The following is a 24,115-nucleotide window of genomic DNA, read 5'->3' as shown; positions in this document are numbered from 1 at the left end:
GATAGAGTGGACAGGATAAACCTGGTGGAGAATTCTAGAACCAGGGGAACCAGAATAAATGGCAGAAGGTGTGGAGGGGACATGAGGAAGAGCGTTTTTACACAGAGGGTAGTGGGAGTCTGGAATTCGCTGCCCGAGTTGGTGGTGGAGGCAGAGACCCTAAACGGTACCTGGACCTACACCAAAAGTGCTGTAAGATACAGGGCGATGGACCGGGAGCAGGAAGGTGGGATTAGAAAGGGAACCTGGGTGTCCTTGGGCTGGCATGGGCAAGATGGACTGAATGGCCTCCTTCTGTGCTGTAACCTTTCCCTTTAGAGTAGGGGAGGGTCTGGTCATGTTAGGGAGGAGGGTGAAGGTCTGGAAGCGTGCAGGGAGCAGGGTGAGGGTCCGGGGGGTGAGGGGGAGGGTCCGGGGCTGTGCTCGGAAGAGTGGGTTGAGGTAATTGTTAAATCTCTGATTCTTGTTGATTGGTTTAATATTCCAGGTTTCGGGGATCATATTTTGCTGAAGATTATTCTGCAAGACTGAAGCCGGCTGATTGGCTGACGGCTGGCCACTTGGATCCCGGGCGGATCGAGGCCCGAGTGGATCCCGGGCGGATCGAGGACCGAGTGGATCCCAGGCGGATCGAGGACCGAGTGGACCCTGAGCTGAAGGAGGACCGAGTGGAGCCCAGGTGGATCGATGACCGAGTAGATCCTGGGGGATCGATGACCGAGTAGATCCCAGGCAGATCGAGGACCGAGTGGATCCCAGGTGGATCGATGACAGAGTGGATCTCGAACCGGAGGACCAAGTGGACCACGAGCTGAAGGAGGACCAAGTGGACCCTGAGCGGAAGGGCGGCTGAGTTGATCCCGGATGGATCGATGATCGAGTGGATCCTGCCGGATCGAGTGGATCCCCGGCGGACCTAGTGGATCCCGGCAGATCACGTTGATCCCGGGTGGATCGAGGACCGAGTATACCCTGAGCGGAGCAAGTTGATCCAGGGCTGAACGAGGATCAAGTGGAGCCAAAGCTGAATGAGTATTGAGTGGACCCCGAGCTGAAAGAGGATCAAGTGGATCCCGATCTGAATGATGATCGAGTGGGTCTTGAGACGAAGGGGGATCGAGTGGTTCCCGAGCTGAAGGAGGATCGAGTGATTCCCGAGCTGAAGGAGGATCGAGTGGATCCCGGGCTGAAGGAGGATCGAGTGGATTCTGTGTTTTTTTTCATCATCTTGAACTCTGTCCTTTCGCTCTTCGGCCTCCTGATGGATGATGGGATCATCTTCGAGTGTACAAAGTCCCCTGACTTCTCCCTCCTGGAACTCTTATCCCCCCCCTGCCTGGAGCCCCCGTCCCCCCCCTGCCTGGAGCCCCCATCCCCTCCCTGCCTGGAGCCCCCATCCCCTCCCTGCCTGGTGCCCCCATCCTCCCTGTACTCACTCACTGGCCCCACATGTCCAATGCCAGCAAGTGGCAGGAGAGTGGCTGCTGGAGCAAAGGTGTGTGACAGGTAGGTGTCAATTGGGCTGTTTCCCACCTTTATTGATCTGGACAAAGAGACCAGGTGACTGGTGATGTCAGGAAAGCAAGTTGTGAGGAGGATTCAAGAGTCTAAAACTGGATATAGAATAGAGTTGAAGCGGTCGCCATGTGTGTCAATGAGGAAAATGCATTTGACGTTGTCTATTTGGACTTCAGCAAGGCTTTTGATAAGGTGCCACATGCGAGACTGCTAGCAAAGGTAAGAGCCCAAGGGAGCAAGGAAATCTGGCAAATTGTATCTAGAAGAGTCTGAGTGACAAGAAGCAGAGGGTGATGGGCGAGGGGTGTATGAGTGACAGGAAGCAGAGGGTGATGGGCGAGGGGTGTATTTCTGACTGGGAGCCTGTGTCCAGTGGGGTCCCACAATCTATATAAATAACTTGGACATAGGCTTTATCGCCAAATTTGCAGATGACACAATGATAGGTGGAACAGTAAGTTGCAATGAGGAAATAAGAACCTTACAAATGGACATAGGTCGGAGAATGGGCCAAAATGTGGCAGATGCAGTTTAACGTGGATAAGTGTGAGGTCATGCACTTTGGTCGGAAAAATGGGAAGGTAGCTTATGGGGAGAGATTTCGGGGAGGTCCGATGCACAGGGATCTGGGGGTCCTCGTGCATGAACATAGAACATACAGTGCAGAAGGAGGCCATTCGGCCCATCGAGTCTGCACCGACCCACCTAAGCCCACACTTCACCCTATCCCTGTAACCTAATAACCCCTCACAACCTTTTTGGACACTAAGGGCAATTTAGCACGGCCAATCCACCTAACCTGCACGTCTTTGGACTGTGAGAGGAAACCGGAGCACCCGGAGGAAACCCACGCACACACAGGGAGAACGTGCAGACTCCGCACAGACAGTGACCCAGCGGGGAATCGAACCTGGGACCCTGGTGCTAACCACTGTGCTACCGGGATCAGCCATGAGTCACAGAAAACAAGCATGTTGGTGCAGCAGATAAGGAAAGCAAATGGAATGTTGGCATTTAGAGCTAAAGGAATTGAGTATAAAGGTAAGGAAGTGTTCTTGCAGCTGTACACGGCATTGGTGAGACCGCACCTGGAGTACTGGGCACAGTCTCAGTCCCCTTATTTGAGGAAAGATGCAGTGGGATTGGAGGCGGTTCAGAGGAGGTTCAGTCGATTCCAGAGATGAGGGTTTGTCGTATGAGGAGAGATTGAGCAGTTTAGGCCGATAGTCTCTGGAGTTTAGAAGAATGAGGGAGATCTAATCGAGCTATACAAGATGCTAAAAGTTCTGGATAAAGTAGACGTGGAGCTGATGCTCCCTCTTGTGGAACATTCTAGAACGAGAGGTCATAATCTCAGGATAAGAGGTAGCAAATTTAAAACAGATTTGAGGAGAAATTACTTCTCCCGAAGGGTTGTGAATCTGTGGAATTCGCTGCCCCAGAGTGTGGTGCATGCTGGGACAGTGAGTAAATTTAAGGGGGAGTTAGACAGATTTCTAATCAGCGATGGGTTGAAGGGTTATGGAGAACGGGCAGGACGGTGGAGTTGAGGCCAGGGTGGGGTCAGCCATGATGGTATTGAACGGCGGAGGGGCTCGAGAGGCTAAATTGTCCACTCCCGCTCCGAGGTCATGTGTTCTAAGAAAGACCATTCTGTCTAATTCCACCATCCAGATCTTGGTCTGTAGCCCTGTGGGTAACAGCACCTCAAACACAAACCTGGTGTTCTTGATTAATAAGGGATCAGGGGTTATGGGGAGAAGGCAGGAGAATGGGGATGAGGAACCCAAAGAGCCATGATCGAATGGCGGAGCAGACTTGATGGGCCGAATGGCCTAATTCTGCTGCTATATCTAATGGCCGTATGATCTTGCTGATCAGCCCTCCTACATTCATGTCTCAATCATTTATATAAACCACCAACAGCAAGGACCCCAACAGTGATCCCTGCGGACCCCACTAGACACAAGCTTCCAGTCAGAAACCCCCCCCCTCACCCATCCCCCTCTGCTTCCTGCCACTCAGCCAATTCCAGGTCCAATTGGCCAAATGTCCTTGGATCCCAGGGGCTCTTTACCTTCGCTGTCAGGCCAGGTGTTTCTCATGTGTCGGTGTAGACCTGATGGGCCGAAGGTCCTCTTCTGTTCTGTATTATTTTGTGATTCCGTTCCCATCCCGGCTCACCCTGTAGCCATCTCTCCGTAATCCCGTTTACATCTATCTCTGCCATGACTTCATCCACTTTATAGTGAACGCACAAAGGCACAAAGCCTTTAAACTGGTCTTTTTAAAATTACTAGCCCCACTCCCAATATTTTTCACCTGTGGCCCTGTTTGAATCTGTCCCTTGAGTTCTCTGCCTGTCACTTTTCTTATTCCTCTTTCTGTCTTTTGTTCCATATTACTTCAAACCCTCCCCAACCTTTCTGACAAACACTTCCCCCCTAGGACATCAGTCCCAGTCCTGCCCAAGTGTAACCTGCCCAGTTTGTACAGGTCCCACCTCCCCCAGAACCGGTCCCAGTGCCCCAGGAATCTGAAACCCTCCCCCTGACACCATCCCTTCAGCCACGTATTCATCCGATATATCCTGTCATTTCTACTCTGACTAGCACTTGGCACTGGGAGTAATCCTGAGATCACTGCCTTCGAGGTCCGATTTCTTAACTTCCAACGCCAGCATCTCCACATCTTCTAATTTTGGCTGTGCATCTATCCCGGCTGAACATTCTCTCAGGATCCAGCCCCTGTCAAGTTATTTTAAACCCTCCCCAACAGCACTAGTGAACCTCCCTGCAAGGACACTGGTTCCATTTCGGTTCAGGTGCAAACTGTCCGCCTTGTACAGGTCCCACTGTTCCCCAAAATGGTTCCAATGTTCTAGAAATCGAAAGCTATTTCTTTTCTCCCAATCATACACAGTCTCTGGGATAAAGAATTCCAAAGATTCACCACCCTCTGAGTGGAGAAATTCCTCTATCTCAGTCTTCAACGTTCTGTCCCTGATGCTGAGGTGGTGTCCGGACTCCATAGCCAGGAGACACATCCTGTGTACACCCCTGCCCTGTCACACCCTGGGAACAATTTATATATTTCAGTGAGATCACCTCTCATTCTTCGAAACACTTCCCAACCTCTTACCATTTAAGAAACATTCTTTTCTGTTTTTTCGACCAATGTGGACAACTTCACATTTATTCACATTATATTCTATCTGCTGTTTTCTTCACCATTCACAGAACACTGAGTCACACCTGTCAACTGGAAAATGGATTGGATTGGATTTGTTTATTGTCACGTGTACCGAGGTACAGTGAAAAGTATGTTTCTGCGAGCAGCTCAACAGATCATTAAGTCCATGGGAAGAAAAGGGAATAAAAGAAAATACATAATAGGGCAACACAACATATCCAATGTAACTACATAAGCACTGGCATCGGATGAAACATACAGGGTGTAGTGTTAATGAGGTCAGTCCATAAGAGGGTCATTTGGGAGTCTGGTGACAGTGGGGAGGAAGCTGCCCCACTTAATCCTGCATTCTGGCACAGTGGTTAGCACTGCTGCCTCACAGCTCCAGGGTCCCAGGTTCAATTCCCGGCTCTGGGTGACTGTGCGGAGTCTGCACGTCCTCCCCGTGTGTGCGTGGGTTTCCTCCGGGTGCTCCGGTTTCCTCCCACAGTCCAAAGATGTGCGGGTTAGGTTATGGAGTTATTGGGATAGGGTTGGGGAGTGAGTCTGGGTGGGGGGGCTTTTTCAGATTCGGTGCACACATGATGGGCTGAATGGCCTCCTTCTGCACTGTAGGGATTCTATTCTATAACTTCCCTTGAACTGAGTGTCTCTCTCGGCCATTTCAGAGACAACCCCACAGCTGGGGGTCTGGAGTCACGTGCAGGCCAGGCAGGGTAAGGACAGCAGATTTCCGTCCCTGACGTACAGTGATGTGGTTAATGTGTCTAAAGGGTGGATGGAGTTTTATGTCGATGATAGTTTCATGGTCGCCATTGCTGAGACAAACTTTTTTAATTCCAGATTTATTAATTGAATTGAATTTCCAGTAGATGGGGGAATGGGATTTGAACCCGTGTCTCCAGAGCGTTAACCTGGTCCTCGGGATTACTGCTCCAGTGGCAATATCAGCGCACCACCATCTCCCCTTGATCAGCTTGGCCGGGGGTGCGGCCGGTTCTGGAGCACAAGTCTTCAGTACTCTTGCCGGAATGTTGTCAGGGCCCAGAGCCTTTGTGTACCCAGAGCCTTCAGCTGTTTCTCGATATCACCTGGAGTGAATCGTACTGGCTGAGGACACCTGTGATGCTGGGGTCCTCCGGAGGAGACCGGGATGGATCACCCACTCGGCACTTTGGGCTGACCCAGAGCAGGCTCGTAACTTACTCCAACTCCTGCACTTATTCCCAGCATTCATTTGGTAAATGGGATCCTCTCCTTTATTAGCCGAGAGTATAACAACCAGGAGGTTCTGCTAGAATTGTATAAAACCCCCCTCGTATTTTTAGCAACACTTGAAGGTGCACGGGATTCTGGAACCTGCTGGGCCCAGGAGCTGGAAGGTGGGATTAGATTGGATAGCTCCATTTTCCAGCCAGCAGGGACGCAATGGGCCGAATGGCCTCCTTATATTTCTCAAACCGTTCTCTGATTCTCTTTGAGATGAAAGGAAATAATGTTGAGTGTGACGAGTCTTTCTCACTGTTTTCCCTGTTGTTGTTGCAGATTTCGCTCGGATCTGTTCCGTCCGGAGCCTGTGGTTTCCTGCGAGGGACCTGAAACCTCCTCCCAGGTCCCAGAGTTTACCATCCTCTTCCTTTTACAGGAAGCTGCCAAGTTAGAGCCAGTGTTACCGTCACTCTCCACGGCCACCTTCCCGAGTAAACCCGGGGTGTGTGAGGACCCCACAGCCAATCCCCGCTTCACTCACTCATTCGACAGCTCAACCTGCCCCGGCGTGGGGGCAGGGGTCACCGGCGTGGGGGCAGGGGTCACCGGCGTGGGGGCAGGGGTCACCGGCGTGGGGGCAGGGGTCACCGGCGTGGGGGTAGGGGTCACCGGCGTGGGGGCAGGGGTCACCGGCGGTGGGGTAGGGGATTATTTCCCCCAATACCCCGCCATATGGTGTTGTCCTGACCACTGTGTGTGCCTGGGAGAAAATCCGAGCAGTGAGGCGAGATCTCATGGAACGGGGCAGCTTCTGGATTCTTGGAATGAGGGTCAGAGTGAGGGTAACTCCATGCTGATGGACGAGGATTCCATCAGGAATTCTGTCTCCGGCCTGGCTCCAGTTTCGGGGTACGGGACAGTTAATCCTGTGTCTGGGCCCCCATTGAGTCCTGGGAAAGGGGTGGCCCCGGGGTGGGGAGAATTGGAGGGAGGGTTAGATATTGGTTGGGTCAATGCTCAGTGTCCGAGTATTTTTCCACAGAGTGACGTGAGGATGGTGAGTTGGGATGAGGGTAGGTGGGACAGAGTTGAGGCTGGGAGGACGGGAAGTTGGGTAAGGGGCCCTGGGGGAAATACAGATGTTTGCAGTCAGGCAGCCAATGAGAAGCAATGTAGCATCTTGGAGATAGGGGGCAAAGGTCAGGGACAAAGTGACCACAGTCCAGACCAGGCAGCCGCAACCCCCGGACCTGAACCCAGTGTTTCCTGTAAGTCTGAAAAACACACCCCATCCTCAACAGCCCAACGCAGCCGAACACCCCGGAAACAGGCGGCCCCCCAGAGGAGTTTGCTGCTTGGAGACCCCACCTTCCAGGGAGTGAGCCTCTGCATGGAGAGGCGCATCGAGAGTCACTGTGACTGTCAGCTCCACATCACTGCCCATTACAGGTACGTCCCACGTGGTCGGCCCCTTCCCACCGCGCCCTGACCCCCCCAACCCCCACCGCGCCCTGACCCCCCCAACCCCCACCGCGCCCTGACCCCCCCAACCCCCACCGCGCCCTGACCCCCCAACCCCCGCCTCACCCTGACCCCCCAAACCCCCACCTCACCCACACCCCACTCCCAACCACCCCCCCGCCCAGACACCCCCCCCCCAACCCCCACCGCGCCCTGACCCCCCCCAACCCCCACCTCACCCAGCCCCCCCAACCCCCGCCTCACCCTGACCCCCCAAACCCCCACCTCACCCTGACCCCCCAAACCCCCACCTCACCCACACCCCACTCCCAACCACCTGCCCGCCCAGACACCCCCCCCAACCCCCACCTCACCCTGACCCCCCAACCCACGCCTCACCCTGACCCCCCAAACCCCCACCTCACCCACACCCCACTCCCAACCACCCCCCCACCCAGACACCCCCCCCAACCCCCACCTCACCCTGACCCCCCCACCACCTCACCCTGACCCTCCCAACCCCCACCTCATCTTGACCCCCCAGCCCCCACCTCACCCAGCCCCCCCAACCCCCGCCTCACCCTGACCCCCCAAACCCCCACCTCACCCACACCCCACTCCCAACCACCCCCCCACCCAGACACCCCCCCAACCCCCACCTCACCCTGCCCCCCCACCTCACCCAGCCCCCCCAACCCCCGCCTCACCCACACCCCATTCCCAACCACCCCCCCGCCCAGACACCCCCCAACCCCCACCTCACCCTGCCCCCCCATCTCACCCTGACCCCCCCACCATCTCACCCTGACCCCCCACCTCACCCTGACCCTCCCAACCCCCACCTCACCCTGACCCCCCCACCTCACCCTGACCCACCCAACCCCCACCTCACCCTGACCCCCCCACCTCACCCTGACCCACCCAACCCCCACCTCACCCTGACACCCCAACCCCCACCTCACCCTGACACCCCAACCCCCACCTCACCCTGACCCCCTAACCCCCACCTCACCCTGACCCCCCACCTCACCCTGACCCCCCCAACCCCCCACCTCACCCTGACCCCCCCCACCTCACCCTGACCCCCCCACCTCACCCTGACCCCCCCACCTCACCCTGACCCCCCCACCTCACCCTGACCCCCACCTCACCCTGACCCCCCCCACCTCACCCTGACCCCCCCCACCTCACCCTGACCCCCCCACCTCACCCTGACCCCCCCACCTCACCCTGACCCCCCCGCCTCACCCTGACCCCCCCACCTCACCCTGACCCCCCCGCCTCACCCTGACCCCCCGCCTCACCCTGACACCCCGCCTCACCCTGACCCCCCCCAGCCTCACCCTGACCCCCCCCGCCTCACCCTGACCCCCCCACCTCACCCTGACCCCCCCACCTCACCCTGACCCCCCCACCTCACCCTGACCCCCCCGCCTCACCCTGACCCCCCGCCTCACCCTGACCCCCCGCCTCACCCTGACCCCCCGCCTCACCCTGACCCCCCGCCTCACCCTGACCCCCCGCCTCACCCTGACCCCCCGCCTCACCCTGACCCCCCGCCTCACCCTGACCCCCCGCCTCACCCTGACCCCCCCCCGCCTCACCCTGACCCCCCCCCGCCTCACCCTGACCCCCCCCGCCTCACCCTGACCCCCCCCGCCTCACCCTGACCCCCCCCGCCTCACCCTGACCCCCCCCGCCTCACCCTGACCCCCGCCACCTCACCCTGACCCCCTGCCACCTCACCCTGACCCCCCGCCACCTCACCCTGACCCCCCGCCACCTCACCCTGACCCCCCGCCACCTCACCCTGACCCCCCGCCACCTCACCCTGACCCCCCGCCACCTCACCCTGACCCCCCGCCACCTCACCCTGACCCCCCGCCACCTCACCCTGACCCCCCGCCACCTCACCCTGACCCCCCGCCACCTCACCCTGACCCCCCGCCACCTCACCCTGACCCCCCGCCACCTCACCCTGACCCCCCGCCACCTCACCCTGACCCCCCGCCACCTCACCCTGACCCCCCGCCACCTCACCCTGACCCCCCGCCACCTCACCCTGACCCCCCGCCACCTCACCCTGACCCCCCGCCACCTCACCCTGACCCCCCGCCACCTCACCCTGACCCCCCGCCACCTCACCCTGACCCCCCGCCACCTCACCCTGACCCCCCCACCTCACCCTGACCCCCCAACCCCCACCTCACACTGACCCCCCCACCTCACCCTGCCCCCCAACCCCCACCTCACCCTGACCCACCCAAACCCCCACCTCACCCTGATCCCCCAACCCCCGCCTCACCCTGACCCACCCTAACCCCCACCTCACCCTGACCCCCTCCAAAACCCACCCTCACCCACACCCCACTCCCAACCACCCCCCCCACCCAGAGACCCCCCCAACCGCATCTCACCCTGCCCCCCCTCACCCTGACCCCCCCGTCCACCTCACCCTAACCCCCACCTCACCCTGACCCCCCCCAACCCCCACCTCACCCTGACCCCCCCAAACCCCACCCTCACCCACACCCCACTCCCAACCACCCCCCCACCCAGAGACCCCCCAACCCCCACCACACCCTGCCCCCCCACCTCACCCTGACCCCCCCCGCCACCTCACCCTGACCCCCCACCTCACCCTGACCCCCCCAACCCCCACCTCACCCTGACCCCCTGACCTCACCCAGCCCCCCCACCTCCCCTGACCCCCCAACCCCCACCTCCCCTGACCCCCTAACCCCCACCTCCCCCTGACCCCCAACCCCCACCTCACCCTGACCCCCCCACCTCACCCTGACCCCCCAACCCCCACCAACCCCTGACCCCCCACCTCACCCAGCCCTCCAACCCCCACCTCACCCAGCCCTCCAACCCCCACCTCACCCAGCCCTCCAACCCCCACCTCACCCAGCCCCCCCAACCCCCACCTCACCCTGACCCCCACACCTCACCCTGACATCCCCAACCCCCACCTCACCCTGACCCCCCCCAACCCCTACCTCGCCCTGACCCCCCCAACCCCCACCTCACCCTGACCCCCCACCTCTCCTTGACCCCCCCCCAACCCCCACCTCACCCTGACCCCCTCATCTCACCCTGAACCCCCCCAACCCCCACCTCACCCTGACCACCCCAACCCCCACCTCACCTTGACCCCCCACACCTCACCCAGCCCCCAACCCCCACCTCACCCAGCCCCCCCAACCACCACCTCACCCTGACCCCCCCAACCACCACCTCACCCTGACCCCCCCAACCACCACCTCACCCAGCCCCCAACCCCCACCTCACCCTGACCCCCCAACCCCCACCTCACCCTGACCCCCCCAACCCCCACTCACCCTGACCCCCCCCAACCCCCACTCACCCTGACCCCCGCAACCCCCACCTCACCCTGACCCCCCCAACCCCCACCTCACCCTGACCCCCCTCAACCCCCACCTCACCCTGACCCCCCCAACCCCCACCTAACCCTGACCCCCCCAACCCTCACCTCAGCCTGACCCCCCAAACCCCACCACACCCTGACCCCCCCACCTCACCCTGACCCCCCCCACCTCACCCTGACCCCCCCACCTCACCCTGACCCCCCCCACCTCACCCTGACCCCCCCCACCTCACCCTGACCCCCCCCACCTCACCCTGACCCCCCCCACCTCACCCTGACCCCCCCCACCTCACCCTGACCCCCCCCACCTCACCCTGACCCCCCCCCACCTCACCCTGACCCCCCCCACCTCACCCTGACCCCCCCCACCTCACCCTGACCCCCCCACCTCACCCTGACCCCCCCCCACCTCACCCTGACCCCACCCACCTCACCCTGACCCCCCCCCCACCTCACCCTGACCCCCCCACCTCACCCTGACCCCCCCCACCTCGCCCTGACCCCCCCCACCTCGCCCTGACCCCCCCCACCTCGCCCTGACCCCCCCCACCTCGCCCTGACCCCCCCACCTCGCCCTGACCCCCCCCACCTCGCCCTGACCCCCCCCACCTCGCCCTGACCCCCCCACCTCGCCCTGACCCCCCCACCTCGCCCTGACCCCCCCCACCTCGCCCTGACCCCCCCCACCTCGCCCTGAACCCCCCACCTCGCCCTGACCCCCCACCTCGCCCTGACCCCCCCACCTCGCCCTGACCCCCCCACCTCGCCCTGACCCCCCCACCTCGCCCTGACCCCCCCACCTCGCCCTGACCCCCCCACCTCGCCCTGACCCCCCCACCTCGCCCTGACCCCCCCACCTCGCCCTGACCCCCCCACCTCGCCCTGACCCCCCCACCTCGCCCTGACCCCCCCACCTCGCCCTGACCCCCCCACCTCGCCCTGACCCCCCCACCTCGCCCTGACCCCCCCACCTCGCCCTGACCCCCCCACCTCGCCCTGACCCCCCCACCTCGCCCTGACCCCCCCACCTCGCCCTGACCCCCCCACCTCGCCCTGACCCCCCCACCTCGCCCTGACCCCCCCACCTCGCCCTGACCCCCCCACCTCGCCCTGACCCCCCCACCTCGCCCTGACCCCCCCACCTCGCCCTGACCCCCCCACCTCGCCCTGACCCCCCCACCTCGCCCTGACCCCCCCACCTCGCCCTGACCCCCCCACCTCGCCCTGACCCCCCCACCTCGCCCTGACCCCCCCACCTCGCCCTGACCCCCCCACCTCGCCCTGACCCCCCCACCTCGCCCTGACCCCCCCACCTCGCCCTGACCCCCCCACCTCGCCCTGACCCCCCCACCTCGCCCTGACCCCCCCACCTCGCCCTGACCCCCCCACCTCGCCCTGACCCCCCCACCTCGCCCTGACCCCCCCACCTCGCCCTGACCCCCCCACCTCGCCCTGACCCCCCCACCTCGCCCTGACCCCCCCACCTCGCCCTGACCCCCCCACCTCGCCCTGACCCCCCCACCTCGCCCTGACCCCCCCACCTCGCCCTGACCCCCCCACCTCGCCCTGACCCCCCCACCTCGCCCTGACCCCCCCACCTCGCCCTGACCCCCCCACCTCGCCCTGACCCCCCCACCTCGCCCTGACCCCCCCACCTCGCCCTGACCCCCCCACCTCGCCCTGACCCCCCCACCTCGCCCTGACCCCCCCACCTCGCCCTGACCCCCCCACCTCGCCCTGACCCCCCCACCTCGCCCTGACCCCCCCACCTCGCCCTGACCCCCCCACCTCGCCCTGACCCCCCCACCTCGCCCTGACCCCCCCACCTCGCCCTGACCCCCCCACCTCGCCCTGACCCCCCCACCTCGCCCTGACCCCCCCACCTCGCCCTGACCCCCCCACCTCGCCCTGACCCCCCCACCTCGCCCTGACCCCCCCACCTCGCCCTGACCCCCCCACCTCGCCCTGACCCCCCCACCTCGCCCTGACCCCCCCACCTCGCCCTGACCCCCCCACCTCGCCCTGACCCCCCCACCTCGCCCTGACCCCCCCACCTCGCCCTGACCCCCCCACCTCGCCCTGACCCCCCCACCTCGCCCTGACCCCCCCACCTCGCCCTGACCCCCCCACCTCGCCCTGACCCCCCCACCTCGCCCTGACCCCCCCACCTCGCCCTGACCCCCCCACCTCGCCCTGACCCCCCCACCTCGCCCTGACCCCCCCACCTCGCCCTGACCCCCCCACCTCGCCCTGACCCCCCCACCTCGCCTTGACCCCCCCACCTCGCCTTGACCCCCCCACCTCGCCTTGACCCCCCCACCTCGCCCTGACCCCCCCACCTCGCCCTGACCCCCCCCACCTCGCCCTGACCCCCCCCACCTCGCCCTGACCCCCCCACCTCGCCCTGACCCCCCCACCTCGCCCTGACCCCCCCACCTCGCCCTGACCCCCCCACCTCGCCCTGACCCCCCCACCTCGCCCTGACCCCCCCACCTCGCCCTGACCCCCCCACCTCGCCCTGACCCCCCCACCTCGCCCTGACCCCCCCACCTCGCCCTGACCCCCCCACCTCGCCCTGACCCCCCCACCTCGCCCTGACCCCCCCACCTCGCCCTGACCCCCCCACCTCGCCCTGACCCCCCCACCTCGCCCTGACCCCCCCACCTCACCCTGACCCCCCCACCTCACCCTGACCCCCCCCACCTCACCCTGACCCCCCCACCTCACCCTGACCCCCCCACCTCACCCTGACCCCCCCACCTCACCCTGACCCCCCCCCACCTCACCCTGACCCCCCCCCACCTCACCCTGACCCCCCCCACCTCACCCTGACCCCCCCCCACCTCACCCTGACACCCCCCCACCTCACCCTGACCCCCCCCACCTCACCCTGACCCCCCCACCTCACCCTGACACCCCCCCACCTCACCCTGACACCCCCCCACCTCACCCTGACACCCCCCCACCTCACCCTGACCCCCCCACCTCACCCTGACCCCCCCACCTCACCCTGACCCCCCCACCTCACCCTGACCCCCCCACCTCACCCTGACCCCCCCCACCTCACCCTGACCCCCCCACCTCACCCTGACCCCCCCACCTCACCCTGACCCCCCCCCACCTCACCCTGACCCCCCCCCACCTCACCCTGACCCCCCCCACCTCACCCTGACCCCCCCCCACCTCACCCTGACCCCCCCAAACCTCACCTCACCCTGCCAACCCCCACCTCACCTAGAGAACCCCCCAACTTCCACCTCACCCAGAGCCCACTTCTAACCTCCACCCTCACCCACACCCCACTTCCAAACCTCACCACCCAGATTCGGACTGACACCCCCTACCCAACCTGTGGCGTCTGCCCAACTCCCACTATCGAAGTCTGGCTGCACCTCCCCCTCTCTCTCCAATGGCAACCTCCCCCCGCCCCCCCCCCCCACCGCACCAACTAACCACATGGGTTGTGGTGCTCCCACCTTCCAAACCCACGACCACTGCCATCTAGAACATAAGAACATAAGAACTAGGAGCAGGAGTCGGCCATCTGGCCCCTCGAGCCTGCTCCGCCATTCAATGAGATCATGGCTGATCTTTTGTGGACTCAGCTCCACTTTCCGGCCCGAACACCATAACCCTTAATCCCTTTATTCTTCAAAAAACTATCTATCTTTATCTTAAAAACATTTAATGAAGGAGCCTCAACTGCTTCACTGGGCAAGGAATTCCATAGATTCACAACCCGTTGGGTGAAAAAGTTCCTCCTAAACTCAGTCCTAAATCTACTTCCCCTTATTTTGAGGCTATGCCCCCTAGTTCTGCTTTCACCCGCCAGTGGAAACAACCTGTCCGCATCTATCCTATCTATTCGCTTCATAATCTTATATGTTTCAAAAGAGCCCCCCTCATCCTTCTAAATTCCAACGCGTACAGTCCCAGTCTACTCAACCTCTCCTCGTAATCCAACCCCTTCAGCTCTGGGATTAACCTAGTGAATCTCCTCTGCACACCCTCCAGTGCCAGTACGTCCTTTCTCAGGTAAGGAGACCAAAACTGAACACAATACTCCAGGTGTGGCCTCACTAACACCGTATACAATTGCAGCAGAACCTCTCTAGTCTTAAACTCCATCCCTCTAGCAATGAAGGACAAAATTCCATTCGCCTTCTTAATCGCCTGTTGCACCTGAAAACCAACTTTTTGCGACTCATGCACTAGCACACCCAGGTCTCTCTGCACAGCAGCATGTTTTAATATTTTATCATTTAAATAATAATCCCTTTTGCTGTTATTCCTACCAAAATGGATAACCTCACATTTGTCAACATTGTATTCCATCTGCCAGACCCTAGCCCATTCACTTAGCCTATCCAAATCCCTCTGCAGACTTCCAGTATCCTCTGCACTTTTTGCTTTACCACTTATCTTAGTGTCGTCTGCAAACTTGGACACATTGCCCTTGGTCCCCAACTCCAAATCATCTATGTAAATTGTGAACAGTTGTGGGCCCAACACTGATCCCTGAGGGACACCACTAGCTACTGATTGCCAACCAGAGAAACACCCATTAATCCCCACTCTTTGCTTTCTATTAATTAACCAATCCTCTATCCATGCTCCTACTTTCCCCTTAATGCCATGCCTCTTTATCTTATGCAACAACCTTTTGTGTGGCACCTTGTCAAAGGCTTTCTGGAAATCCAGATATACCACATCCATTGGCTCCCCGTTATCTACCGCACTGCTAATGTCCTCAAAAAATTCCACTAAATTAGTTAGGCACGACCTGCCCTTTATGAACCCATGCTGCGTCTGTCCAATGGGACAATTTCCATCCAGATGCCTCGCTATTTCTTCCTTGATGATAGATTCCAGCATCTTCCCTACTACCAAAGTTAAGCTCACTGGCCTATAATTACCCGCTTTCTGCCTACCTCCTTTGTTAAACAGTGGTGTCACGTTTGCTAATTTCCAATCTGCCGGGACCACCCCAGAGTCTAGTGAATTTTGGTGAATTATCACGAGTGCATTTGCAATTTCCCTAGCCATCTCTTTTAGCACTCTGGGATGCATTCCATCAGGTCCAAGAGACCTGTCTACCTTTAGCCCCATTAGCTTGCCCATCACTACCTCCTTGGTGATAACAATCATCTCAAGGTCCCTCACCTGTCATAGCCTCATTTCCATCAGTCACTGGCATGTTATTTGTGTCTTCCACTGTGAAGACCGACCCAAAAAACCTGTTCAGTTCCTCAGCCATTTCCTCATCTCCCATTATTAAATCTCCCTTCTCATCCTCTGAAGGACCAATATTTACCTTAGCCGCTCTTTTTTGTTTTATATGTTTGTAGAAGGACAAGAGCAGCAGATACCTGGGAACCCCACCACCTGGAGGTTCCCCTCCAAGTCACTCACCGCCCTGACTGGGAAATATATCGGCCGCTCCTTCACTGTCGCTGGGGTAACATCCTGGAACACCCTCCCTAAGTGCACAGTGGGTGTATCTACACCTCGGGGACTGCAGCGGCTAAAGGTGGCAGATCACCCCCACTTTCTCCAGGGAAACTAGGGATGGGCAATAAATGCTGGCCTGACCAGCGAAGCCCACATTCTAATAATAATCGCTTATTGTCACAAGTAGGCTTCAGTGAAGTTACTGTGAAAAGCCCCTAGTCGCCACATTCCGGCGCCTGTTCGGGGAGGCCGGTACGGGAATTGGACCCGCGCTGCTGGCATTGTTCTGTATTACAAGCCAACTGCTTAACCCACTGTGCTAAACCAGCCCCTGGTTTAACTAAGGACTAAAAAGAAGGTTTCTCTAATTCTTTGTTGATGTTCTTCCCCTCCTCGTTCAAACGCTCTCGCTTTTGCTTTGAATTCTCCCCATCTCCCCCCCCCCCCAGCCGAGCAGAGTTTGGCACAATGTCCACACCTGTGATCTAATGTAAGCTCCCTGTTTCCTTCAGCCGTGGACTTCGTAAAAAGCTCCGGAAGCTCCGAGCTCGCTGCCTCCAAGTTGAAGATGTGCCGAAGTTCAGTAGCTCTGAGGAGGACTCTCCAAACGTTGTCAGTGAGTGGCGCTGGTGGTGATGGGGGAGGAAGGGAGAGGGATAGCGAGAGTTTGAATGAACAGGAAGAGGACATTTGGAGCCGGTTCCCTGCCCATTCTCATGGTGGAGTTGAGACCTAACTTCATACACTCACATCGTGCAGACCAATCAGAGAGAGGCTGGCTCTGCCTGCAGGGCTGCACAGTTATTAGGCGTTGTGGGTTTTGACTTTTTGTCTTGGGGTCTGTGAGCGAGCCACTGTAGTCACTGATTGACATGGTGTCATGTGAGAGTGCCTTTAAGAATTGGATGCCGAAGAAATGTACCTTAAACAGATAAAGCTGATCATATTACTGAAGTGAGGTCACAGGGGGGGGGGCTGAGCTCACTTCTGCTTTTGGTTTCAGTTTGAGAAAGCTGCTTGGGTGTGTCTGTGTGTTTCCAGAGAGCTGCGGGAAGAAAAGCAAGGAGCTGGAGCTGAAGTCAACCAAGCTGATATATCTCTGCCATCCGACAGAAAATATATATTCTGTGACCTGGTGTGTTCCTGTTTTGAATGTTTGAAGCCTTTTGGATGTTTGAAGGAACGTTTTGAGGGATTATTTAGTGTTGTATTATTTTTGGGGTTATCTTTGAAGTAAGGGGTGTTAAGGGATCCAATGTTTATTTAAAAAGTTGAGTTCATACAATAAACATTGTTTTGTGTTTAAAACCCACGTGTCCATAATTGTAATACCACACCTGGGGAACAAGCCGTGTGCTTCAAAAGCAACAATCCATTAAAGGTGGGGGTTGGTTGAACTCCATGGTACATTTTGGGGTTCTGAAAACCCCTCGCCCATAACAATTGGGGGCTCGAGGGTTATAAAAGTCTATCTATTGGATTGGCTTTTGTGAACTTAAAGACAGTGAATGATTGTTACTTTTCCGGTGTGGTATTTTAGTTTAAGTGGGGAGAGTGTTGTGAACAATGGCTCTTTCGGAGGCTCAGAAGATTTTGGGAGTGGACAAGGTAACACGTGATACCTTACTGACAGAGAGTAAAAACAGACTGCTAGGTTTGGCAAAAGCATTGCAGTTAACACTGCCTAGCAAAATAGGAAAAGATGAGGTACTTAACGCGGTATCTGAGCATTTACGATTGCCTGTGATACATTCTGACTCATTAGAAATGGCAAAGCTCCAGTTGCAGATTAAGGAATTTGAACTCGAAAAAGAATTAAAGCGGCTTGAATATGCAATGAAAGAAAAAGAACGAGATAGAGATAGAGAGGAAAAAGAAAAGGAGAGAGAAGAAAGAAACAAAGAAAGAGATAGAGAGGAAAGACAAAAAGCGAGAGAGTGTGAACTTCGGAAAATGGTTCTGAAACATGAAAATCGGTTAAAATTGGCAGACGCAAAGGGACACGTACAGTTGGAGGAGATGGATGAGGATAATGAGACAGAGCTTCATCGTCGAAGACGTGGTGATGATCTATTTAAATATGTCCAAGCATTGCCAAGGTTTGACGAGAAGGAGGTAGAAGCCTTTTTCATTTCATTTGAGAAGGTAGCTAAACAAATGCAATGGCCACAGGACATGTGGGTGTTACTGATTCAAACAAAGCTGGTAGGTAGGGCTAGTGAAGTGTTTGCATCACTACCGGAGGAGGTATCTGAAACGTATGAGGAGGTGAAGAAATCCATCTTAAGTGCATATGAGCTAGTGCCTGAAGCTTACAGACAAAGGTTTAGAAATTTAAGAAAATAATTTGGTCAAACATACATGGAGTTTGAAAGGCTCAAACAGAGTAATTTTGATAGATGGATAAGGGCTTTGAAAATAGACCAAACGTATGAAGCTCTCAGAGAAATTATATTTTTGGAGGAGTTTAAAAAGTGAATTCCTGATGTAGTGAGAACTCGTGTGGAAGAGCAGAGGGTTAAAACTGCGAGATTAGCAGTAGAAATGGCAGATGATTATGAATTAGTTCATAAATCAAAGATTGGTTTCCGACATCAGTTTCAGCCGGTGAGGGATAGAAACTGGGGACATGAGAAATGCTCAAGTGGTAAAGGTAAAGGTGATCTGATGGGAGACAATAAAGAGAGTGTACCTCAGATTAAAAAAGAAATCCAGGAGGGTGGAAAAGAGATGAAAAGTTTCAAATGTTTTCACTGTAATAAACTAGGCCATGTAAAGTCACAGAGTTGGTGGTTGAAGAAAAGCACTGGGAAGGCTGATGTGGTAAAACAGGATAAGACAGTGGGATTTGTTAGAGTGGTAAAGGGAAGCGAAGGAGGTGCAAACGATTGTACAGCCTGTTCAAGAAGTAATTGTTAAGAAGGTGCCAGATGTCTTTAAGGAATTTACTTGTGTGGGTAAAGTTTACTCATGTGTATCTGGAGGAGCAGGTAAAAAAGTCACAATTTTAAGAGATACAGGGGCTAGTCAATCTTTAATGGTAAGAGATGAGGAATTATGTAATTTGGGAAAAATGTTGCCAGAAAAGGTGGTGATGTGTGGAATTCAGGGTGAGAGGAGTAGCGTTCCATTATGTAAGGTTGGAAAGTCCAGTGAAGAGTGGTGAAGTGGTAGTGGGAGTAATAGATAAACTATCTTGTCCAGGAATACAGTTTATCTTGGGTAATGATATAGCTGGATCACAGGTGGGAGTGATGCCTATTGTGGTTGATAAGCCAGTGGAAAATCTACAACTGAAGGGTTGAAGGACAAATATCCTGGGATTTTTCCGGATTGTGTAGTAACAAGGTCGCAAAGTCACAGGTCAAGACAAGAGGAGAAATCAAAGAGTGAAGATGAAGTTGAAGTGCAATTATCAGAAACGGTTTTTGATCAGTTGGTTGAAAAAGAACAAGAACAGGTGGAGGATGAGGCGGATATTTTTAGTTCAGGAAAATTGGCGGAGTTACAACAGAAAGAGGTAAAAATAAAACGGATATATCAGAAAGCATACACGGAAGAGGAATCTGAGAGTATACCAGAGTGTTATTACCGTAAAAATGATGTCTTGATGAGAAAATGGAGACCTTTACATATGCAGGCGGGTGAAAAGTGGGCAGAAGTTCATCAAGTAGTATTGTCGGTAGGGTTTGGAAAGGAGGTGTTGTGAGTTGCACATGAGGTACCAGTGGGAGGTCATTTGGGAATAAGGAAAACTCAAGCTAAAATCCAGAAACATTTTTATTGGCCTGGACTACATAAAGATGTAGTTACATTTTGTCAATCATGTCACACATGTCAAGTGATAGGGAAACCTCAAGCAGTGATAAAACCAGCGCCCTTAATACCCATTCCAGCATTTGAGGCACCTTTTGCGAGGGTCCTAATTGATTGTGTAGGACCGCTTCCTAAAACAAAAAGTGGGAATCAATATCTTTTGACTATAATGGAAGTGTCTACTAGGTTTCCAGAGGCCATTCCAGTACGCGATATTACAGCTAAAAAGATTGTGGAGGAATTACTTAAATTCTCACTTCAAAGTTATTGAAAGAAGTTATGGATAACTTAGGAATAAAACAATTTAAATCAACTGCGTACCATCCAGAATCGCAGGGAGTGTTAGAAAGGTGGCATCTGACATTAGAACATAGAACATAGAACGATACAGCGCAGTACAGGCCCTTCGGCCCACGATGTTGCACCGAAACAAAAGCCATCTAACCTACACTATGCCATTATCATCCATATGCTTATCCAATAAACTTTTAAATGCCCTCAATGTTGGCGAGTTCACTACTGTAGCAGGTAGGGCATTCCACGGCCTCACTACTCTTTGCGTAAAGAACCTACCTCTGACCTCTGTCCTATATCTATTACCCCTCAGTTTAAAGCTATGTCCCCTCGTGCCAGCCATTTCCATCCGCGGGAGAAGGCTCTCACTGTCCACCCTATCTAACCCCCTGATCATTTTGTATGCCTCTATTAAGTCTCCTCTTAACCTTCTTCTCTCCAACGAAAACAACCTCAAGTCCATCAGCCTTTCCTCATAAGATTTTCCCTCCATACCAGGCAACATCCTGGTAAATCTCCTCTGCACCCGCTCCAAAGCCTCCACGTCCTTCCTATAATGCGGTGACCAGAACTGTACGCAATACTCCAAATGCGGTGGTACCAGAGTTCTGTACAGCTGCAACATAACCTCCTGACTCCGGAACTCAATCCCTCTACCAATAAAGGCCAACACACCATAGGCCTTCTTCACAACCCTATCAACCTGGGTGGCAACTTTCAGGGATCTATGTACATGGACACCTAGATCCCTCTGCTCATCCACACTTCCAAGAACTTTACCATTAGCCAAATATTCCGCATTCCTGTTATTCCTACCAAAGTGAATCACCTCACACTTCTCTACATTAAACTCCATTTGCCACCTCTCAGCCCAGCTCTGCAGCTTATCTATATCCATCTGTAACCTGCTACATCCTTCCACACTATCGACAACACCACCGACTTTAGTATCGTCTGCAAATTTACTCACCCACCCTTCTGCGCCTTCCTCGAGGTCATTGATAAAAATGACAAACAGCAACGGCCCTAGAACAGATCCTTGTGGTACTCCACTTGTAACTGAACTCCATTCTGAACATTTCCCATCAACCACCACCCTCTGTCTTCTTTCAGCGAGCCAATGTCTGATCCACATCTCTAAATCACCCTCAATCCCCAGCCTCCGTATTTTCTGCAATAGCCTACCGTGGGGAACCTTATCAAACGCTTTGCTGAAATCCATATACACCACATCAACTGCTCTACCCTCGTCTACCTGTTCAGTCACCTTCTCAAAGAACTCGATAAGGTTTGTGAGGCATGACCTACCCTTCACAAAGCCATGCTGACTATCCCTGATCATATTATTCCTATCTAGATGATTATAAATCTTGTCTCTTATAATCCCCTCCAAGACTTTACCCACTACAGACATGAGGCTTACCATCTATAGTTGCCGGGGTTGTCTCTGCTCCCCTTTTTGAACAAAGAGACCACATTTGCTATCCTCCAGTCCTCTGGCACTATTCCTGTAGCCAATGATGACATAAAAATCAAAGCCAAAGGTCCAGCAATCTCTTCCCTGGCCTCCCAGAGAATCCTAGGATGAATCCCATCTGGACCCGGGGACTTATCTATTTTCAGCCTGTCCAGAATTGCCAACACCTCTTCCCTACGTACCTCAATGCCATCTATTCTATTAGCCTGGGTCTCAGCATTCTCCTCCACAACATTATCTTTTTCCTGAGTGAATACTGACGAAAAATATTCATTTAGTATCTCGCCTATCTCTTCAGACTCCACACACAACTTCCCATCCCTGTCCTTGACTGGTCCTACTCTTTCCCTAGTCATTCGCTTATTCCTGACATACCTATAGAAAGCTTTTGGGTTTTCCTTGATCCTTCCTGCCAAATACTTCTCATGTCCCCTCCTTGCTCGTCTTTGCTCTCTCTTTAGATCCTTCCTCGCTACCTTGTAACTATCCATCGCCCCAACCGAAACTTCACACCTCATCTTCACATAGGCCTCCTTCTTCCTCTTAACAAGAGATTCCACTTCCTTGGTAAACCACGGTTCCCTCGCTCGGCACCTTCCTCCCTGTCTGACCGGTACATACTTATCAAGAACACGCAGTAGCTGATCCTTGAACAAGCTCCACTTATCCAGTGTGCCCAACACTTGCAGCCTATTTCTCCACCTTATCCCCCCCCAAGTCACGTCTAATGGCATCATAATTGCCCTTCCCCCAGCTATAACTCTTGCCCTGCGGGGTATACTTATCCCTTTCCATCATTAACGTAACGTCACCGAATTGTGGTCACTGTCCCCAAAGTGCTCTCCTACCTCCAAATCCAACACCTGGCCTGGTTCATTACCCAAAACCAAATCCAACGTGGCCTCGCCTCTTGTTGGCCTGTCAACATATTGTGTCAGGAAACCCTCCTGCACACACTGTACAAAAAACGACCCATCTAATGTACTCGAACTATATCTTTTCCAGTCAATATTTGGAAAGTTAAAGTCTCCCATAATAACTACCCTGTTACTTTTGCTCTTATCCAGGATCATCCTCGCCATCCTTTCCTCTACATCCCTAGAACTATTTGGAGGCCTATAGAAGACTCCCAACAGGGTGACCTCTCCTTTCCTGTTTCTCACCTCAGCCCATACTACCTCGGAAGATGAGTCCCCATCTAGCATCCTCTCCGCCACCGTAATACTGCTCTTGACTAGCAGCGCCACACCTCCCCCTCTTTTGCCTCCTTCTCTGAGCTTACTAAAACACCTAAACCCCGGAACATTGAAGACATTAAACATTAAAGACAATGTTGAGGGCGTATTGTCAAGATTATCCAGAGGATTGGGATAAAGGAATTCCATTCGTACTGTTTGCAATTAGGGATGCACCTAATGAGTCAACCAAATTCAGTCCTTTTGAACTAATTTTTGGTCATGAGGTAAGAGGACCACTTCAATTGATTAAGGAAAAATTGGTGGGTGAGAAATCGGAAATTACATTATTGGATTACGTGTCAAATTTTAGGGAATGATTAAATAGAGCAGGTGAATTGGCCAGACAACATTTAAAAGTTGCACAAAAGTGATGAAACGGGTAGCGGACAAGAAATCCAAAGTTCATAGTTTTGCCAGTGGAGATAAAGTTTTAGTATTGTTACCAGTGGTAGGTGAACCTTTAAAAGCTAGGTTTTGTGGACTGTATCAGATTGAAAGGAAATTAAGTGAGGTGAATTATGTGGTAAAAACACCAGATAGAAGGAAGACTCACCGAGTGTGTCATGTGAATATGCTTAAAAGGTTCTTTGAAAGAGAAGGAGAGAAAAAGGAGGTTTTAATGATTCTAACTCAAAGTGACGAACCAAATCCAGATGACTGTTAAATTGACATATCTCAAATTAAATTGGAAAATGAGGATGTTCTTAACAATTGGGATGAATTGTTGAGTTACCTTCCAGAGAAAAAACGAACGGACCTGAAAGAGTTATTGATGTCACATGGGCAAGTTTGTAGAGATAAATTGGGAAGTACTAAAATGGCTATACATGATGTAGATGTGGGAAATGCTGTTCCTGTCAAACAACATCCATATAGACTTAACTCTTGAAAATTGGTACAGGTTAACAGAGAGATTGAGAGTATGCTGAAGAATGGCATAATTGAAGTGGGTTGCAGCCAATGGAGCTCCCCCATAGTGATGGTACCTAAACCAGACGGTACCCAACGGTTGTGTGTGGACTACAGAAAGGTGAATGCAGTTACAAGAACGGACTCTTATCCTATCCC

The 24,115-nt window shown here is 55.2% G+C and overlaps 1 protein-coding gene across 1 annotated transcript in view; it reads left to right on the top strand.

Moving 5' to 3' along the window:
• LOC140385968 (voltage-gated inwardly rectifying potassium channel KCNH2-like) overlaps positions 1 to 725 on the top strand; it is a gene marked incomplete at its 5' end in the record, with an annotated part of 339,017 nt that extends 338,292 nt beyond the window's left edge. Inside the window, one exon of the mRNA XM_072468612.1 lies at positions 488 to 725. Within this exon, the coding sequence (XP_072324713.1) occupies positions 488 to 725 (238 nt within the window). The remainder of the gene's footprint in view (positions 1 to 487) is intronic.
• Positions 726 to 24,115: the final 23,390 nt, after the last annotated feature.

The sequence above is a fragment of the Scyliorhinus torazame genome, chromosome 11 (assembly GCF_047496885.1).
Source record: "Scyliorhinus torazame isolate Kashiwa2021f chromosome 11, sScyTor2.1, whole genome shotgun sequence".
Classification (NCBI taxonomy): Eukaryota; Metazoa; Chordata; class Chondrichthyes; order Carcharhiniformes; family Scyliorhinidae; genus Scyliorhinus; species Scyliorhinus torazame.
The sequence above is the reverse complement of the archived record's forward strand: the minus strand, read 5'-3'. Positions and strand labels throughout refer to the sequence as shown.